This window comes from Pelobates fuscus, chromosome 6 (genome assembly GCF_036172605.1).
Source record: "Pelobates fuscus isolate aPelFus1 chromosome 6, aPelFus1.pri, whole genome shotgun sequence".
Taxonomy (NCBI): Eukaryota; Metazoa; Chordata; class Amphibia; order Anura; family Pelobatidae; genus Pelobates; species Pelobates fuscus.
Genome location: NC_086322.1, coordinates 284,706,966 through 284,725,428, shown reverse-complemented (window position 1 = coordinate 284,725,428; position 18,463 = coordinate 284,706,966). Strand labels below are relative to the sequence as shown.

Genomic DNA, 18,463 nt, shown 5'->3' with positions numbered 1-18,463 from the left:
CACTGAGTGTGCACCTTCCTGTCAGTCCGGCCGGGTACAGGAAACAGAAACTCCTGTTCCGCGCGGAGTTTCTGTTTCCTGTAACGGCCGGACTGACAGGAAGGTGCACACTCAGTGTGCAAATTCTGATCACTCCGGCCGGGCACCGCGGACCGGAGAGCAGCTCGGCCACGCTACAGGGGAGGGGAGGTGAGAAGCTGCAGCCGCCTGAGGCTCTTAAGAGAGCGCTCAGGCGGCTGCAGCATTTAAAGGGGCGGCCGGCCCCCTCAGAGTGTGCCGTCGGGCCCCCTGATGGCGGGCCCCCCTCCCGGCCGGGCCCCCCTCCCGGCCGGGCCCTCGGACCATGTCCGAAGTGCCCGACCGGTCAGTCCGCCCCTGGTTGATGCAGAGTCTGGTATGAATCCATAAAGGGCATAAACAGTGGTGTATCTTGGTTTTGTGCTGCCCTAGGCAGACACACACACACACACTAACAAACACACACAGTCGGACACACACACTAACAAACACACACAGTCGGACACACACACTAACAAACACACACAGTCGGACACACACACTAACAAACACACACAGTCGGACACACACACACTAACAGACACACACAGTGAGACACACACACTAACAAACACACACAGTCGGACACACACTAACAAACACACACAGTCGGACACACACACACTAACAGACACACACAGTGAGACACACACACTAACAAACACACACAGTCGGACACACACACACTAACAGACACACACAGTGAGACACACACACTAACAAACACACACAGTCGGACACACACACACTAACAGACACACACAGTGAGACACACACTAACAGACACACACTGTCGGACACACAGTCAGACACACACAGTCAGACACACACACAGTCGGACACACACACACACTAACACACACAGTCACAGACACACACTAACAGACACACACACACACTAACAGACACACACACACACTAACAGACACACACACACTATCAGACACACACAGTCAGAGACACACACACACACTCACATTAACACATTTTTTTTTTTAATTTACTCCCCCCCCCAGCCTCCTTACCTTTGGGAATGCTGGGGGTGGGGGGGTTCTCCCATTCCCTGGTGGTCCAGTGGCTGTAGGGCGGCACTGGCGGGCAGGCTGGGCGGCCGGCGAGGGAGCTCTTCCCCTGAGCTCTCTGCTCAGCTCCCTCACGCGCCGCCCGCAGAGTGAGACTGGGAGCCGGAATATGACGTCATATTCCGGCTCCGCCTCCCAGCCTCACTCTGCGGGCGGCGCGCGAGGGAGCTGAGCAGAGAGCTCAGGGGAAGAGCTCCCTCGCTGGCCGCCCAGCAACCAGCCCAGCATGTCTGTTAGCCGCAAGGCTAACAAGACATTTGCCTTGGGCATTTGGGGGCGGCGTTTTTTACCGCCCCCTGGAAAATGCCGCCCAAGGCAAATGCCTTGTTTGCCTCGCGGCTAATACGCCCCTGGGCATAAATCACCTAACATTCCTAAATCACAATGGATATGGATTGACACCTGACATGACATATTGACACCTTGACATATGGATTGACACCTGTCCTCAGAGACCCTGATACACACTGACACAGAGCAGAATAGGGACTGTTCCCCCTACATAGGGTCACTTGGCAGATATGGATTGACACCTATCCTAAGGATCCCTGATACACACTGACACAGAGCAGAATAGGGACTGTTCCCCTACATAGGGTCACTTGGCAGATATGGATTGACACCTGTCCTCAAAACCCCTGATACACACTGACACAGAGCAGAATAGAGACTGTTCCCCCTATATAGGGGCACTTGGCAGATATGGATTGACACCTGTCCTCAGAGACCATGATACACACTGACACAGAGCAGAATAGGGACTGTTCCCCCTACATAGGGTCACTTGGCAGAAATGGATTGACACCTGTCCTCAGAGACCCTGATACTCACTGACACAGAGCAGAATAGGGACTGTTCCCCCTACATAGGGTCACTTGGCAGATATGGATTGACACCTGTCCTCAGGGACCAGGGCCGGTGCAAGGATTTTTGCCGCCCTAGGCAAAAAAGAATTTGCCCCCCCCCCCCCCATATGCCCTGCCATATGGGCCAACGCCAGTCTTCACAATGTGTCTTTTATCTGAAAAGACAGTGTGTTTACATTAAAAAGCCTACAGGCACAGGCTATAGACACCAGAACCACTACATTATGCTGTAGTGCTTCTGGTGACTATAGTATCCATTTAATGTGAGGTAAATTAGAGATTAGTGCCACTAATAATATATTGAATTGCCTACTTACCACCAGATGAGGACAAGAGGCTGATGATGGGCTCAGTCTGGCTCCACAGGCACCTACCCGATGCCCAGAGTAGATAGCTATTGGACCATATTACCAGGGGACAGTATCTGACCACTATTGGCCTATGTAAGGGATACTGACAGTTCCTCCGAGGCTATCCCCAAGCCGGCCTTCGTCACACCATTCGGCCTATACCAATTTCAGTTAATGCCGTTGGGGATGAAGAATGCCCTGGAGACCTTTCAATAGATGGTGGATAGACTCCTCGATGGCCTCCAGAACTTTACGTGCGCGTACCTCGATGACATTGCGGTCTTTAGCAATACCCGGGAGGAACATTAAACCAATGCGAGGACCGTATTAGATTGGATAAGGACGGCCGGCTTGGCCTCAAAAATGGCCAAATGTCACTTAGGCAAGACCGAGGCTCAATATCTAGGGCACCGGGTTGGGTGCGGGAGGCAGTCGCCAAACCAGCAAAGATCATGGCTGTTGCCAACTGGCCCACCCCCCGAACCAAGTCATGGCCTTTTTAGGGAAAGCGTACTACTATAGGCACTTCGTCCCCGACTATAGTGCTATTGCTTAACCCTTGTACGACCTGACAAAAAATACTCCATATGAAGGTTCTGTGGTCCCCTGAGTGCAAACAGGCTTTCCAGTCTCTCTCACATGCATTGATTCAAGCCCCGCCCTGGCCGCCCCAGACCCTAACAAACGTTTCATTGTCCACACAGATGCCTCCATGTTTTGACTGGGGGCTGTTGTAAGCCAGGTCGTGGAGGACGGAGGTGAACAACCCGTAGCCTACATCAGCAGGAAGCTCCTACCCTGGGAAGTAAGCTACGCTGTGGTGGAACTAGGACTCGGCATCACAGCCGCAGTGTCCCGCTGGCTGCCTGGAAGTACATGCCACACAATAAGAGAGGGGCTACCATTCAAACTGGTTTTGCACCTTTTCTCCCGATAGGCCGGCGAAACACCTCCCCTCCCTGAGTGCCGATTTGTGCAAATTGGTTGCACCCTTTTTCCTGATTGGTCGCCACATGGTTTAGGCAGGAAATTTGAATCCTCGGCCGAAACCAAGTGATTCTGTGGAGCTATGTTCGGGTATGTACAGAGACTCAAGCCCAGAATTTGTACGACAATTTCTCGGGCTCTGTACATCCGATAGCTCCGCAATTTAAAGGGTTTATAGCTGGGACCAGGAGCTATTTGGGGAGGTGTGGCATGTGGGTATGCGTTATTGTTTTGTGTGCATTTTTTTGTGTTTTAGGCTCCCTGTGTCTGGGAGATAAAATTATCTCCCAGACACAGGGTAGCCGGGGTGGGCTTATGTTTTGTATTGCTGTAAATGGAGATCCCCTGTGGGGTTCTGTGTATAAACACTGTGTATCTTGCCTACGATAAACAGTTCATTTTCACCGTTCACTAAGTCTTGTGTAGTGTTTGGGTGATGTCACCATTGCCCTTCTGCAAGCGACTATAATCACTGGATGGCAGCTATAATCACTCCAGGGCTGGGCAGTGGGCACAACCAGGAAGGGGCAACCACAGGCCATAGTACTACATATAATTTGAAGTATAATGCAAAGAGCACTATTGTCCTAAATTAACATACACATAGATGAGCTATTTCATTTTCACATGGAAACGGTTTAAGTTTAATTCCGAATTTACTCTGATAGAAGAGAAACGCTGCCACTTAAAGAGAAATGTGTAGTTTGTAATACAGAGCACAATGCATCCTCTTTCAATCTTACACTGCCATCTAGTGACTATTTACAGGTACTGCGTTAATTCATCTTCTGAAAATGTGATTTAGTTCCAAGAGCTAATTAATATGTGTAGAACATAGAATCGGTGTAAGAATGAAAAGAGTATCAATATGTATTTAGGTAACTTCTCTATCTGGACATATTTAATTTTAATCTATTTATGTGTGTTTGTTGTGTTTGAAGCTGAGGGGGGAAGGGGAATAAAATATTTTATTAATAAATTCAGTCTGCACTAAATACTTGCCGTGGTTACAAGCTCGAATGCGGTAGAAAACTTTCCCGCCGGCGGGTCTCTTCTTTTCAGTTCAAAAATTATTATTCAGCAAATCACCGCAAAGCACGAGTACAACCTACTGCATCAGCCAATCATCGACAAGACCCGCCCAGTGACGTGTGATTTGTGTTGCAGTTCCCCATCCGGTCCGCTCAGGAGACATATAAGGGCAGGCGGCCGTGGGCTGAGCATTGATTGTTCTACTTGTCTCATCGCAGAATGTCCACAACTCCACAACTCTCTCGTGGATTGTGTGGGTGGCTCTTAAAAGAGCCTTTGTGTTATTAGGGTTTGGGTGATGATGGGGTTTTTACTTGGCGCTGGTGTACTTGGTCACTGCCTTGGTGCCCTCAGACACGGCGTGCTTGGCCAGCTCTCCGGGCAGTAAGAGCCGTACAGCGGTCTGGATCTCCCGGGAGGTGATGGTGGAGCGTTTGTTATAATGAGCCAGGCGGGAGGATTCCCCTGCGATGCGCTCGAAGATATCATTGACAAAGGAATTCATGATCCCCATGGCCTTGGAGGAGATACCGGTGTCGGGGTGGACCTGTTTCAGCACCTTGTACACGTAGATAGCATAGCTTTCCTTCCTGCTCTTTCTGCGCTTCTTCCCATCCTTCTTCTGGGTCTTGGTCACGGCTTTCTTAGATCCCTTCTTGGGTGCTGGTGCGGACTTGGCTGGTTCAGGCATGATAATCTCACGAAGTTTCCAACAGATTAACTAGCCCCCTCCCCCTGGCAGCTCTATATATAGAAGCCCGGGCAGCAAAGCCTGACCTCTGTGCATTTCCTATTGGTCCGTTCAGAGCGGGCACTGAGCATGGAACGAGGTAATCCTACAGTGATTGGTTACTCTCTTAGTCGGATTCTGATTGGTGGATTTAAAATGCAACCAATCAGACTAGAGCTCGGCACATCTGCGGATGTATAAGTAGCCGTGCAAGGGGGCGGGAGCTCATAGATTTTACAGATTGCGATTTGAAGATGTCAGGAAGAGGCAAACAGAGCAGCAAAGTCCGGGCTAAAGCAAAGACCCGATCATCCAGAGCAGGTCTGCAGTTCCCAGTCGGCCGTGTCCACAGGCTGCTCAGGAAGGGGAACTACGCCCAGCGGGTTGGAGCCGGAGCTCCGGTCTATCTGGCTGCAGTGCTGGAGTATCTGACCGCTGAGATCCTGGAGCTGGCTGGGAACGCCGCCAGAGATAACAAAAAGACCCGCATCATCCCCCGCCATCTGCAGCTCGCTGTGCGCAACGACGAGGAGCTCAACAAACTGCTCGGAGGGGTCACCATAGCCCAGGGTGGGGTCCTGCCCAATATCCAGGCTGTCTTACTGCCCAAGAAAACCGAGAGCCAAAAGGCGTCCAAGAGCAAGTAAACTCCACTGTCCCTCATCTCCCAAACTCACACAAAGGCTCTTTTAAGAGCCACCCACAATCTCCACAAAGAGCTCACACTTATACACCGCTGCTGCTGTAGAGGGTTAAACGCATGAAAATGTGGCAATTATTCCCTAAAGGCTGATGGGCTAGAATTGATGCTTTTTAAAATGCTACGCAAACACTTCTAGCAGACTTTCCCTTCAGTTATTTTTATAGCTCTTACTCCTTGCTAAACTTTGGGAATCTTAGATTAAACAAAACATATCGATCTTAAGCAGAAGACTAATAGGCAAGTTAAATCATATTAGTGAACAAAGGCCAAGCGTTGCATAGTAATAACACAGGGAGGGAAGGGAGGACTCGGCTCCATTCATATTATTTATTTATATTTTTCAAACATCGACTTTAAAATTTGTGGCTAAATCCTGTGAAAGCAGGTGTTGGAGATTGTTTCCCCTATGCCTCTATTTCTGATGCTAATGCACAAGGAGACAAAACACACTTTAAAACCATTGTCACACACAGTGGCGTACACATGACCCATGGGGCCCCGGTGCGAAAATTGATCCGTGGGCCCCCCCCCCCCTACTCTGGCGGGCCGGGGCTGCAACACATTGCGGCAGGCACCTGGTCGCAGGGGTTGCAGGGCTGCGAACCCTGCGACCGCGGTATGTACGCCAGTGCATGCAGATGCACACACACTTAAAGGACCACTACAGACACCCAGATCACATCAGCTCAATGAAGTGGTCTGGGTGTCAGGTCCCTCTAGTTTTAACCCTGCAGCTGAAAACATAGCAGTTTCAGAGAAACTGCTATGTTTCACTGAGGGTTAATCCAGCCTCTAGTGGCTGTCTCACTGACAGCCGGTAGAGGCGCTTCAGCGATTCTAAGACACTGAACGTCCATAGAAAAGCATTGAGTAATGCTTTCCTATGGGCGGTTTGAATGCGTGCGCGGCTCTTGCCGCGCATGCGCATGCGCATTCGGAGTTGAGAGGCGGAGGGATCCCCTGCGCAAAGGGAGTCCGGCGCTGGAGAAAGGTAAGTGCTCAAGACACACACACTCTCATGAACAGACGCATACACACTAGCTAACAGACACACACATTTACTGACAGAGACACACTCAGCGGCAGACATACATACACACTCACTTACAAAACATACACTCTCACTGACAAACACACACTCACTAACAGACATCAAACAGACTCACTAACACACAAACACACTCAGTAACAGACACACACAGTAACACACTCACTGACACTCACTAACAGACACGCTCACTCACTGACACTAGCAGACACACACCCTCTAACACACACACTAACACTCACACTAACACACACTCACACTAACACACACACAAACACACTCAGTAACAGACACACACAGTAACACACTCAGTGACACTCACTAGCAGACACACTCAACAGACACACTCACTCACTGACACTCACTAGCAGACACAAACACTCTAACACACACTTACACACACACACTTACACACACACTAACACTCACACTAACACTCACACTAACACACACACACACACATTTTTTTTGTTTTTTTTTTTAATCCCCCAGCCTCCTTACCTTTTGGGATTCCCTGGGGTCCAGTGCTGCTGCTGGGCTCCTGGGCGGCCGGTCACTGGGTGGGCAGGCAGGCAGGCAGGCGGGCGCGCGAGGGAGCACTCTCCCCTGAGTGCTTCCTCTTCAGCTCCCTCGCGCGCCGCGTAGGGATGCCGGCGCCGGAAGATGACGTCATCTTCCGGCTCCGGTATCAGTGCGGTGCGCGAGGGAGCTGAAGAGGAAGCACTCAGGGGAGAGTGCTCCCTCGCGCACCCACAGGACCGGCCGTGGGGTGACAGCAGGGCCAGCCTCGGGGGGCCCTGAGGTGGCCGGCTCTAGGGCCCCCCAGGAGAAGAGGCTGGCCCAGTGGCTACATACAGGGTCGCAGGGGCGGCCGGGCCCCCTGGTGGGCCGGGCCCGGTCGCAGCCGCGACCCCTGCGACCCTGGTATGTACGCCACTGGTCACACAAAATAAAGGTTTAACGAAATAGTTCAACTCAAAAACCCCTCCTTGGTGGGGTTTAGTCATAGGCGTGTGCAGCCTATTGCATTAGGATGTGCACCCTAAAGCACAAACATGCGCCGCGTGTATGTGTGTGTGTATATGTATATATATATATATATATATATATATATATATATATATATATATGTACATATATGTACACACGCACACACTGCTGTGTGTGTGAGGGTGCTAGTATTGTGCTGTGTGCAGAGGCGGCTCTAGAATTTGAGTTCTTAGGCGAAACTCAAACATGAGGCCCCACTAACAAAAAAGTGAAAAAAAAAAAAGAGTTGCAATACATGCACACTGTCACATATACACATTGATGCACAGTTTACCTGTGTATGTGCCTGAGACTGTGTCTGACAGAGTATCTGTGTGTGTGTGTGAATGTATGTCTCTGTGAGCATGTTTGCGTTTTTGTATGGGGGGGTGATGGTGACGGGAGGTGAGAGGGAGAGGCGGGTGATGGTGAATGGGAGAGGGGGTGATGGTGACAGAGGGTTATGGTGACAGGGAGGTGACACGGGACAGCCAATTTATACATAACATGGACACTGTCACACCCACCCTGGAACATGGAGACCCTCTGTGGTGCCCTTGTCGGCGTCCTCCGACAAAGATTCATACGTGCGAGATGTTAGGTCCCGGTTGACCCTGATGGGTCCAAACCCATCGCCGGAATTCGTATTTCAATTTTACTCAAGGCTTTTTCCGGAACTGCAGGAGTGGGTAAGAGACAGAAAACTCTTCACCTTACCTGAAGCCGCCCACCTTGCAGATGAATATGTGGAAGTCACGCAACTAGACCGACCAGTCCAACAAGCACCCCAGCGCTCAGAGAACCCCGCACTCCAACCACGTCACCCTCCTCGGCCAACACTTAGTCCCACCCCCGCACGCCAACCACAGCAACCCAAACCGGCTGAATTCGTGGGACCAGGGACCGAAGAGTCGTGGGTTACTCTGCATTAGGCAGACCGAGCCGCCTCTGCTGACAACTGCCAGCATCACTGCCAATGTGTGCTGGTAAACAGGCAAACTGCCCGGGGCCTCAGGGACACCGGTGCTACCCTGACTCTCATTGAACTAAATGTGGCAGGAAACGCAGAAAATTTGCAGAAGACTGTACGAGTAGCTGGAGGCGCCATCCACCGGTTTCCCACTGCCTGAGTGCATCTCGATTGGGGAGCCAGAGCCCATCACGTGGAAGAAGGCATTATGAGAAACTTGCCTGCTGAAGTCCAACTAGGGAATGATCTTGGTTTCAACCTCAGAAAATACAAGTTTAGACCACCCAGGTGCAGTATGTGAAAAATATATAAAAGGATAATTACTTCCCTTCGTTTGGTCATTTATAACAAAAGGATTCCTCTCAATCCTCAATACACATAGAAACAAAGCAAGATATACCTATACCTAAAAAATACAAAAGAAAGTACGCTCATAGGGGATTAACGGTAATATAGTAAAATGCCCCTTATTAATATGTCACACTCACAGAGTTTAGCTTGTTTTCAAGCCCATCAAAGTATGTCGATTCTCATAGATTCCTCGAGATTGGAGAGGTGGACATTACATGCAAGAAATGAAAGATAGCATAGTATAGCACTGTTTGAAAAAGTATAAATCTGCTTTAATGGTTGCACTTACAGCATAAAAGATGTAAAAAGGCCCATCAATACAAATCTGTCGTCCAATCAATACAGAGAACGAAGTCCTTGTAGAAATCTCAGGCAAGTAAACAGGAAAATATATAAAATTCAATAAAATCAAATCAAATAAAAACAAATCAAATAAAAAGTTCCAGCAAATAACTCTACGCGTTTCGTCTGTATTAACAGACTTCCTCAGGAGTAGTGAAGTGCTTCAAATCTTGTGGGTACTTTGTCCTCCTTTTATAGGTCCTCCCGCCTCTCCAATCTCGAGGAATCTATGAGAATCGACATACTTTGATGGGCTTGAAAACAACCTAAACTCTGTGAGTGTGACATATTAATAAGGGGCATTTTACTATATTAACGTTAATCCCCTATGAGCGTACTTTCTTTTGTCTTTTTTAGGTATAGGTATATCTTGCTTTGTTTCAACCTCAACCTGTTACTACCCGACTACAAGCACGGATGGCCGAGACTGATTCGCACTCAGAGACACCCCAGGTGAGATTCTCAGACCCTACCCTGACCGTAGTGGAAACCCCGGTAGCCAGGGAAAACCCCGATGAGTTTGGGAGGGAAGTAGCGACTGACTCGCACTTGACAAGTACCGAGCCAAAGCTGTGACCGGACAAGGAGGTCTGGAAGGTGACCGTTTTGTATGGGAACAAGGGCGACTGTACCAGCTCTCTAGAGTGCAGAATAGGAGGCTGCCCCCTCCCTAAAGCCTCAGCTGGTAATCATGTGGATTGGGCATGATATCCCCTTGGCAGGACACCTGGGGATATGACAAACGCTACAGTGGATGACCCAAGGTTTCTTTTGGCCAGGGGTCTCCCAAGATGTTCAGCAGTATTGCCAGACATGTGATACCTTCTTACTCCCCCCTCCCCCTCTTCTTACTCACCCCTCCCCCTCTTCTTACCCCCTTCTTACTCCCCTCCCCCTCTTCTTACCCCCCTCCCCCTCTTCTTACTCCCCCCTTTTCTTACTCTTCCCTCCCCCCTCTTCTTACTCCCCCCTCTTCTTACTCCCCCTCCCCCTCTTCTTACTCCCCCTTCCTCTTTTTACTCCCCCCACCCCCCATTCTTACTCCCCCCTCCCTTCCTACTCCCCCCTCCCCCTCTTCTTACCCCTCCTTACTCCCCCTCTCTTCTTACCCCCCTCCTCTCTTCTTACCCCCCTTTCTCTCTTCTTACTCCCCCTCCCTCTCTTCTTACCCCCCTCCCTCTCTCTTCTTACCCCCCCTTCCTCTCTTCTTACCCCTCCCTCTCTTCTTACCACCCCTCCCTCTCTCTTCTTACCCCCTCCCTCTCTCTGCCCTAGGCAGACACACACACACACACTAACAAACACACACAGTCGGACACACACACACACTAACAAACACACACAGTCGGACACACACACTAACAAACACACACAGTCGGACACACACACACTAACAGACACACACAGTGAGACACACACACTAACAAACACACACAGTCGGACACACACTAACAAACACACACAGTCGGACACACACACACACTAACAAACACACACAGTCGGACACACACACACTAACAGACACACACAGTGAGACACACACACTAACAAACACACACAGTCGGACACACACACACACACTAACAGACACACACAGTGAGACACACACACTAACAAACACACACAGTCGGACACACACACAGAGACACACACTAACAGACACACACTGTCGGACACACAGTCAGACACACACACTAACAGACACACACACACATTAACACACACAGTCACAGACACACACTAACAGACACACACACACACTAACAGACACACACACACTATCAGACACACACAGTCAGAGACACACACACACTCACATTAACACATTTTTTTTTTTAATTTACTCCCCCCCCCCAGCCTCCTTACCTTTGGGAATGCTGGGGGTGGGGGGGTTCTCCCATTCCCTGGTGGTCCAGTGGCTGTAGGGCGGCACTGGCGGGCAGGCTGGGCGGCCGGCTAGGGAGCTCTTCCCCTGAGCTCTCTGCTCAGCTCCCTCACGCGCCGCCCGCAGAGTGAGACTGGGAGCCGGAATATGACGTCATATTCCGGCTCCGCCTCCCAGCCTCACTCTGCAGGCGGCGCGCGAGGGAGCTGAGCAGAGAGCTCAGGGGAAGAGCTCCCTCGCTGGCCGCCCAGCAACCAGCCCAGCATGTCTGTTAGCCGCAAGGCTAACAAGACATTTGCCTTGGGCATTTGGGGGCGGCGTTTTTTGCCGCCCCCTGGAAAATGCCGCCCAAGGCAAATGCCTTGTTTGCCTCGCGGCTAATACGCCCCTGGGCATAAATCACCTAACATTCCTAAATCACAATGGATATGGATTGACACCTGACATGACATATTGACACCTTGACATATGGATTGACACCTGTCCTCAGAGACCCTGATACACACTGACACAGAGCAGAATAGGGACTGTTCCCCTACATAGGGTCACTTGGCAGATATGGATTGACACCTGTCCTCAAAACCCCTGATACACACTGACACAGAGCAGAATAAAGACTGTTCCCCCTACATAGGGTCACTTGGCAGATATGGATTGACACCTGTCCTCAGAGACCATGATACACACTGACACAGAGCAGAATAGGGACTGTTCCCCCTACATAGGGTCACTTGGCAGAAAGGGATTGACACCTGTCCTCAGAGACCCTGATACTCACTGACACAGAGCAGAATAGGGACTGTTCCCCCTACATAGGGATTGACACCTGTCCTCAGGGACCAGGGCCGGTGCAAGGATTTTTGCCGCCCTAGGCAAAAAATAATTTGCCCCCCCCCCTGCCATATGGGCCAACGCCAGTCTTCACAATGTGTCTTTTATCTGAAAAGACAGTGTGTTTACATTAAAAAGCCTACAGGCACAGGCTATAGACACCAGAACCACTACATTATGCTGTAGTGCTTCTGGTGACAATAGTATCCATTTAATGTGAGGTAAATTAGAGATTAGTGCCACTAATAATATATTGAATTGCCTACTTACCACCAGATGAGGACAAGAGGCTGATGATGGGCTCAGTCTGGCTCCACAGGCACCTACCCGATGCCCAGAGTAGATAGCTATTGGACCATATTACCAGGGGACAGTATCTGACCACTATTGGCCTATGTAAGGGATACTGACAGTTCCTCCGAGGCTATCCCCAAGCCGGCCTTCGTCACACCATTCGGCCTATACCAATTTCAGTTAATGCCGTTGGGAATGAAGAATGCCCTGGAGACCTTTCAATAGATGGTGGATAGACTCCTCGATGGCCTCCAGGACTTTACGTGCGCATACCTCGATGACATTGCGGTCTTTAGCAATACCCGGGAGGAACATTAAACCAATGCGAGGACCGTATTAGATGGGATAAGGACGGCCGGCTTGGCCTCAAAAATGGACAAATGTCACTTAGGCAAGACCGAGGCTCAATATCTAGGGCACCGGGTTGGGTGCGGGAGGCAGTCGCCAAACCAGCAAACATCATGGCTGTTGCCAACTGGCCCACCCCCCGAACCAAGTCATGGCCTTTTTAGGGAAAGCGTACTACTATAGGCACTTCGTCCCCGACTATATAGTGCTATTGCTTAACCCTTGTACGACCTGACAAAAAATACTCCATATGAAGGTTCTGTGGTCCCCTGAGTGCAAACAGGCTTTCCAGTCTCTCTCACATGCATTGATTCAAGCCCCGCCCTGGCCGCCCCAGACCCTAACAAACGTTTCATTGTCCACACAGATGCCTCCATGTTTTGACTGGGGGCTGTTGTAAGCCAGGTCGTGGAGGACGGAGGTGAACAACCCGTAGCCTACATCAGCAGGAAGCTCCTACCCTGGGAAGTAAGCTACGCTGTGGTGGAACTATGACTCGGCATCACAGCCGCAGTGTCCCGCTGGCTGCCTGGAAGTACATGCCACACAATAAGAGAGGGGCTACCATTCAAACTGGTTTTGCAACTTTTCTCCCGATAGGCCGGCGAAACACCTCCCCTCCCTGAGTGCCGATTTGTGCAAATTGGTTGCACCCTTTTTCCTGATTGGTCGCCACATGGTTTAGGCAGGAAATTTGAATCATCGGCCGAAACCAAGTGATTCTGTGGAGCTATGTTCGGGTATGTACAGAGACTCAAACCCAGAATTTGTACGACAATTTCTCGGGCTCTGTACATCCGATAGCTCCGCAATTTGCAGGGTTTATAGCTGGGACCAGGAGCTATTTGGGGAGGTGTGGCATGTGGGTATGCGTTATTGTATTGTGTACATTTTTTTGTGTTTTAGGCTCCCTGTGTCTGGGAGATAAAATTATCTCCCAGACACAGGGTAGCCGGGGTGGGCTTATGTTTTGTATTGCTGTAAATGGAGATCCCCTGTGGGGTTCTGTGTATAAACACTGTGTATCTTGCCTACGATAAACAGTTCATTTTCACCGTTCACTAAGTCTTGTGTAGTGTTTGGGTGATGTCACGATTGCCCTTCTGCAAGCGACTATAATCACTGGATGGCAGCTATAATCACTCCAGGGCTGGGCAGTGGGCACAACCAGGAAGGGGCAACCACAGGCCGTAGTACTACATATAATTTGAAGTATAATGCAAAGAGCACTATTGTCCTAAATTAACATACACATAGATGAGCTATTTCATTTTCACATGGAAACGGTTTAAGTTTAATTCCGAATTTACTCTGATAGAAGAGAAACGCTGCCACTTAAAGAGAAATGTGTAGTTTGTAATACAGAGCACAATGCATCCTCTTTCAATCGTACACTGCCATCTAGTGACTATTTACAGGTACTGCGTTAATTCATCTTCTGAAAATGTGATTTAGTTCCTAGAGCTAATTAATATGTGTAGAACATAGAATCGGTGTAAGAATGAAAAGAGTATCAATATGTATTTAGGTAACTTCTCTATCTAGACATATTTAATTTTAATCTATTTATGTGTGTTTGTTGTGTTTGAAGCTGAGGGGGGGAAGGGGAATAAAATATTTTATTAATAAATTCAGTCTGCACTAAATACTTGCCGTGGTTACAAGCTCGAATGCGGTAGAAAACTTTCCCGCCGGCGGGTCTCTTCTTTTCAGTTCAAAAATTATTATTCAGCAAATCACCGCAAAGCACGAGTACAACCTACTGCATCAGCCAATCATCGACAAGACCCGCCCAGTGACGTGTGATTTGTGTTGCAGTTCCCCATCCGGTCCGCTCAGGAGACATATAAGGGCAGGCGGCCGTGGGCTGAGCATTGATTGTTCTACTTGTCTCATCGCAGAATGTCTGGTCGCGGTAAAGGAGGAAAAGGGCTCGGTAAAGGAGGTGCCAAGCGGCACAGGAAGGTGCTCCGGGATAACATCCAGGGGATCACTAAACCGGCTATCCGCCGTTTGGCTCGCAGAGGAGGCGTCAAGCGAATCTCCGGCCTCATTTACGAGGAGACTCGCGGAGTGCTCAAAGTCTTCCTGGAGAATGTTATCCGCGATGCAGTCACCTACACTGAGCACGCCAAGAGGAAGACGGTCACCGCCATGGACGTGGTGTACGCGCTCAAACGCCAGGGCCGCACTCTCTACGGTTTCGGAGGTTAAACGCTTCTCTTCTTCCATCCTTCATACACACCAAAGGCTCTTTTCAGAGCCGCCCACTCCTTCCCTCATAAGGCTATAATTCCACCAGGATGGCGCTTTCAATCCTCCCGAGAATATCGGGGAACGAGAAATTAGAGAAGGCTTCGGTTATAACAGACTGCAATGGCTCGTGTTTCACTTCCTATCAATACAGCCAGTATTAGATTTCTCATATTATGCTACATCTCTTCCTGCATCAATGCACAATGAATAAATGCTTTATTAAATGTGAAATAGAAGATGTCTGTATTTGAGGCTTAAACTCTTCCATTTTAGTAAACTAGAATCCTGTTGGCACTAAACTGCGGCTGGAGAGGAAAGCTGCGATAGAACCAACCATTTACGCTTTTAATATTCAACATGCAGACATACTGAGTTTATACACCTCGAAACAAACTACAAACATTCTGTACGGTGTTAATTCGAGTTTGGAGAATGATTTGCTTTATAATTCTCTTACCGTCAGTCTGAAAGAAAATTAAAATAATTCTATTTTCCCAGCAAAATATGCTGCTCTTTCAGTGAAACAGCAATCAGTATGTGGTCTAAAAAGGCGGGAGAAATTTTTTTAGAATTTTTAAACTTCGCAATTTTGTAACAGACTTTCCCGCTTTTGAAATGCCAACAAAAGCATGCGAATTGTATACATCTGGTAAATACAAATTAAGTGAGAAAAGACACAAATTCTTTGTTACCTCATGAGGTTTTGAGATTGTGTTCAGTTTGCGATTGCTGGTTTCAGCGGGATCCGTATTAAACACATTTAAAAAGTAACCATTACAATCTGTATGCACTACATGGCAACATAGTTTATGCAAAGAATCTAAACAAGAATGAGAATTGAAACATGTTCCATTTGCAAGATAGATTGCTACATATTAGTGTCGGACGGTTGTATATTTAGGATACATTATAACCAACTGAATACATGTTACACCATAGATTCTACCATTGAGAGTTTTAAAACATATTTTAACTTAAAGATTTCAAAACTGAAATAATGTAACGTCATATAGTCTGCTACTCGGGAGTGGCAGAACAAAATAAGTTTTAGGAGACCGCTATAATCGATGACTTGTAACATTCCGCACAGAGAATACTCTCAGTATATCTATACAGCTCTCTCGTGGATTGTGTGGGTGGCTCTTAAAAGAGCCTTTGTGTTATTAGGGTTTGGGTGATGATGGGGTTTTTACTTGGCGCTGGTGTACTTGGTCACTGCCTTGGTGCCCTCAGACACGGCGTGCTTGGCCAGCTCTCCGGGCAGTAAGAGCCGTACAGCGGTCTGGATCTCCCGGGAGGTGATGGTGGAGCGCTTGTTATAATGAGCCAGGCGGGATGATTCCCCTGCGATGCGCTCGAAGATATCATTGACAAAGGAATTCATGATCCCCATGGCCTTGGAGGAGATACCGGTGTCGGGGTGGACCTGTTTCAGCACCTTGTACACGTAGATAGCATAGCTTTCCTTCCTGCTTTTTCTGCGCTTCTTCCCATCCTTCTTCTGGGTCTTGGTCACGGCTTTCTTAGATCCCTTCTTGGGTGCTGGTGCGGACTTGGCTGGTTCAGGCATGATGATCTCACGAAGTTTCCAACAGAATAACGAGCCCCTCCCCTGGCAGCTCTATATATAGAAGCCCGGGTAGCAAAGCCTGACCTCTGTGCATTTCCTATTGGTCCGTTCAGAGCGGGCACTGAGCATGGAACGAGGTAATCCTACAGTGATTGGTTACTCTCTTAGTCGGATTCTGATTGGTGGATTTAAAATGCAACCAATCAGACTAGAGCTCGGCACATCTGTGGATGTATAAGTAGCCGTGCAAGGGGGCGGGAGCTCATAGATTTTACAGATTGCGTTTTGAAGATGTCAGGAAGAGGCAAACAGAGCAGCAAAGTCCGGGCTAAAGCAAAGACCCGATCATCCAGAGCAGGTCTGCAGTTCCCAGTCGGCCGTGTCCACAGGCTGCTCAGGAAGGGGAACTACGCCCAGCGGGTTGGAGCCGGAGCTCCGGTCTATCTGGCTGCAGTGCTGGAGTATCTGACCGCTGAGATCCTGGAGCTGGCTGGGAACGCCGCCAGAGATAACAAAAAGACCCGCATCATCCCCCGCCATCTGCAGCTCGCTGTGCGCAACGACGAGGAGCTCAACAAACTGCTCGGAGGGGTCACCATAGCCCAGGGTGGGGTCCTGCCCAATATCCAGGCTGTCTTACTGCCCAAGAAAACCGAGAGCCAAAAGGCGTCCAAGAGCAAGTAAACTCCACTGTCCCTCATCTCCCAAACTCACACAAAGGCTCTTTTAAGAGCCACCCACAATCTCCACAAAGAGCTCACACTTATACACCGCTGCTGCTGTAGGGGGTTAAACGCATGAAAATGTGGCAATTATTCCCTAAAGGCTGATGGGCTAGAATTGATGCTTTTTAAAATGCTACGCAAACACTTCTAGCAGACTTTCCCTTCAGTTATTTTTATAGCTCTTACTCCTTGCTAAACTTTGGGAATCTTAGATTAAACAAAACATATCGATCTTAAGCAGAAGACTAATAGGCAAGTTAAATCATATTAGTGAACAAAGGCCAAGCGTTGCATAGTAATAACACAGGGAGGGAAGGGAGGACTCGGCTCCATTCATATTATTTATTTATATTTTTCAAACATTGACTTTAAAATTTGTGGCTAAATCCTGTGAAAGCAGGTGTTGGAGATTGTTTCCCCTATGCCCCTATTTCTGATAATACACAAGGAGACAAAACACACTTTAAAACCATTGTCACACAAAATAAAGGTTTAACGAAATAGTTCAACTCAAAAACCCCTCCTTGGTGGGGTTTAGTCATAGGCGTGTGCAGCCTATTGCATTAGGATGTGCACCCTAAAGCACAAACATGCGCCGCGTATATGTGTATATATATATATATATATATATATATATATATACACACACACACACACACTGCTGTGTGTGTGAGGGTGCTAGTATTGTGCTGTGTGCAGAGGCGGCTCTAGAATTTGAGGCCTTAGGCAAAACTCAAACATGAGGCCCCACTAACAAAAAAGTGAAAAAAAAAAAAGAGTTGCAATACATGCACACTGTCTCATATACACATTGATGCACAGTTTACCTGTGTATGTGCCTGAGACTGTGTCTGACAGAGTATCTGTGTGTGTGTATGTATGTCTCTGTGAGCATGTTTGCGTTTTTGTATGGGGGGGTGATGGTGACGGGAGGTGAGAGGGAGAGGCGGGTGATGGTGAATGGGAGAGGGGGTGATGGTGACAGAGGGTTATGGTGACAGGGAGGT

At 48.8% G+C, this 18,463-nt stretch overlaps 4 protein-coding genes across 4 annotated transcripts; 2 read left to right on the top strand and 2 right to left on the bottom strand.

Annotated features, from left to right (window-relative positions):
- Positions 1–4,655: 4,655 nt before the first annotated feature.
- On the bottom strand, positions 4,656–5,077 carry LOC134615013 (histone H2B 1.1-like). Its single transcript, XM_063459342.1, has one exon. The coding sequence runs from the start codon at positions 5,063–5,065 to the stop codon at positions 4,685–4,687; it is 381 nt and encodes a 126-aa protein (XP_063315412.1). The 5' UTR covers positions 5,066–5,077; the 3' UTR covers positions 4,656–4,684.
- Positions 5,078–5,352: 275 nt separating this feature from the next.
- LOC134615007 (histone H2A type 1-like) lies at positions 5,353–5,781 on the top strand. Its single transcript, XM_063459336.1, has one exon. The coding sequence runs from the start codon at positions 5,359–5,361 to the stop codon at positions 5,749–5,751; it is 393 nt and encodes a 130-aa protein (XP_063315406.1). The 5' UTR covers positions 5,353–5,358; the 3' UTR covers positions 5,752–5,781.
- Positions 5,782–16,335: 10,554 nt separating this feature from the next.
- Positions 16,336–16,740, bottom strand: LOC134615015 (histone H2B 1.1-like). The gene has a single exon (XM_063459344.1). The coding sequence runs from the start codon at positions 16,729–16,731 to the stop codon at positions 16,351–16,353; it is 381 nt and encodes a 126-aa protein (XP_063315414.1). The 5' UTR covers positions 16,732–16,740; the 3' UTR covers positions 16,336–16,350.
- Positions 16,741–17,021: 281 nt separating this feature from the next.
- On the top strand, positions 17,022–17,445 carry LOC134615009 (histone H2A type 1-like). Its single transcript, XM_063459337.1, has one exon. It carries the CDS (start codon positions 17,023–17,025, stop codon positions 17,413–17,415), a length of 393 nt encoding a protein of 130 aa, XP_063315407.1. The 5' UTR covers position 17,022; the 3' UTR covers positions 17,416–17,445.
- The last annotated feature ends 1,018 nt before the right edge of the window (positions 17,446–18,463 follow it).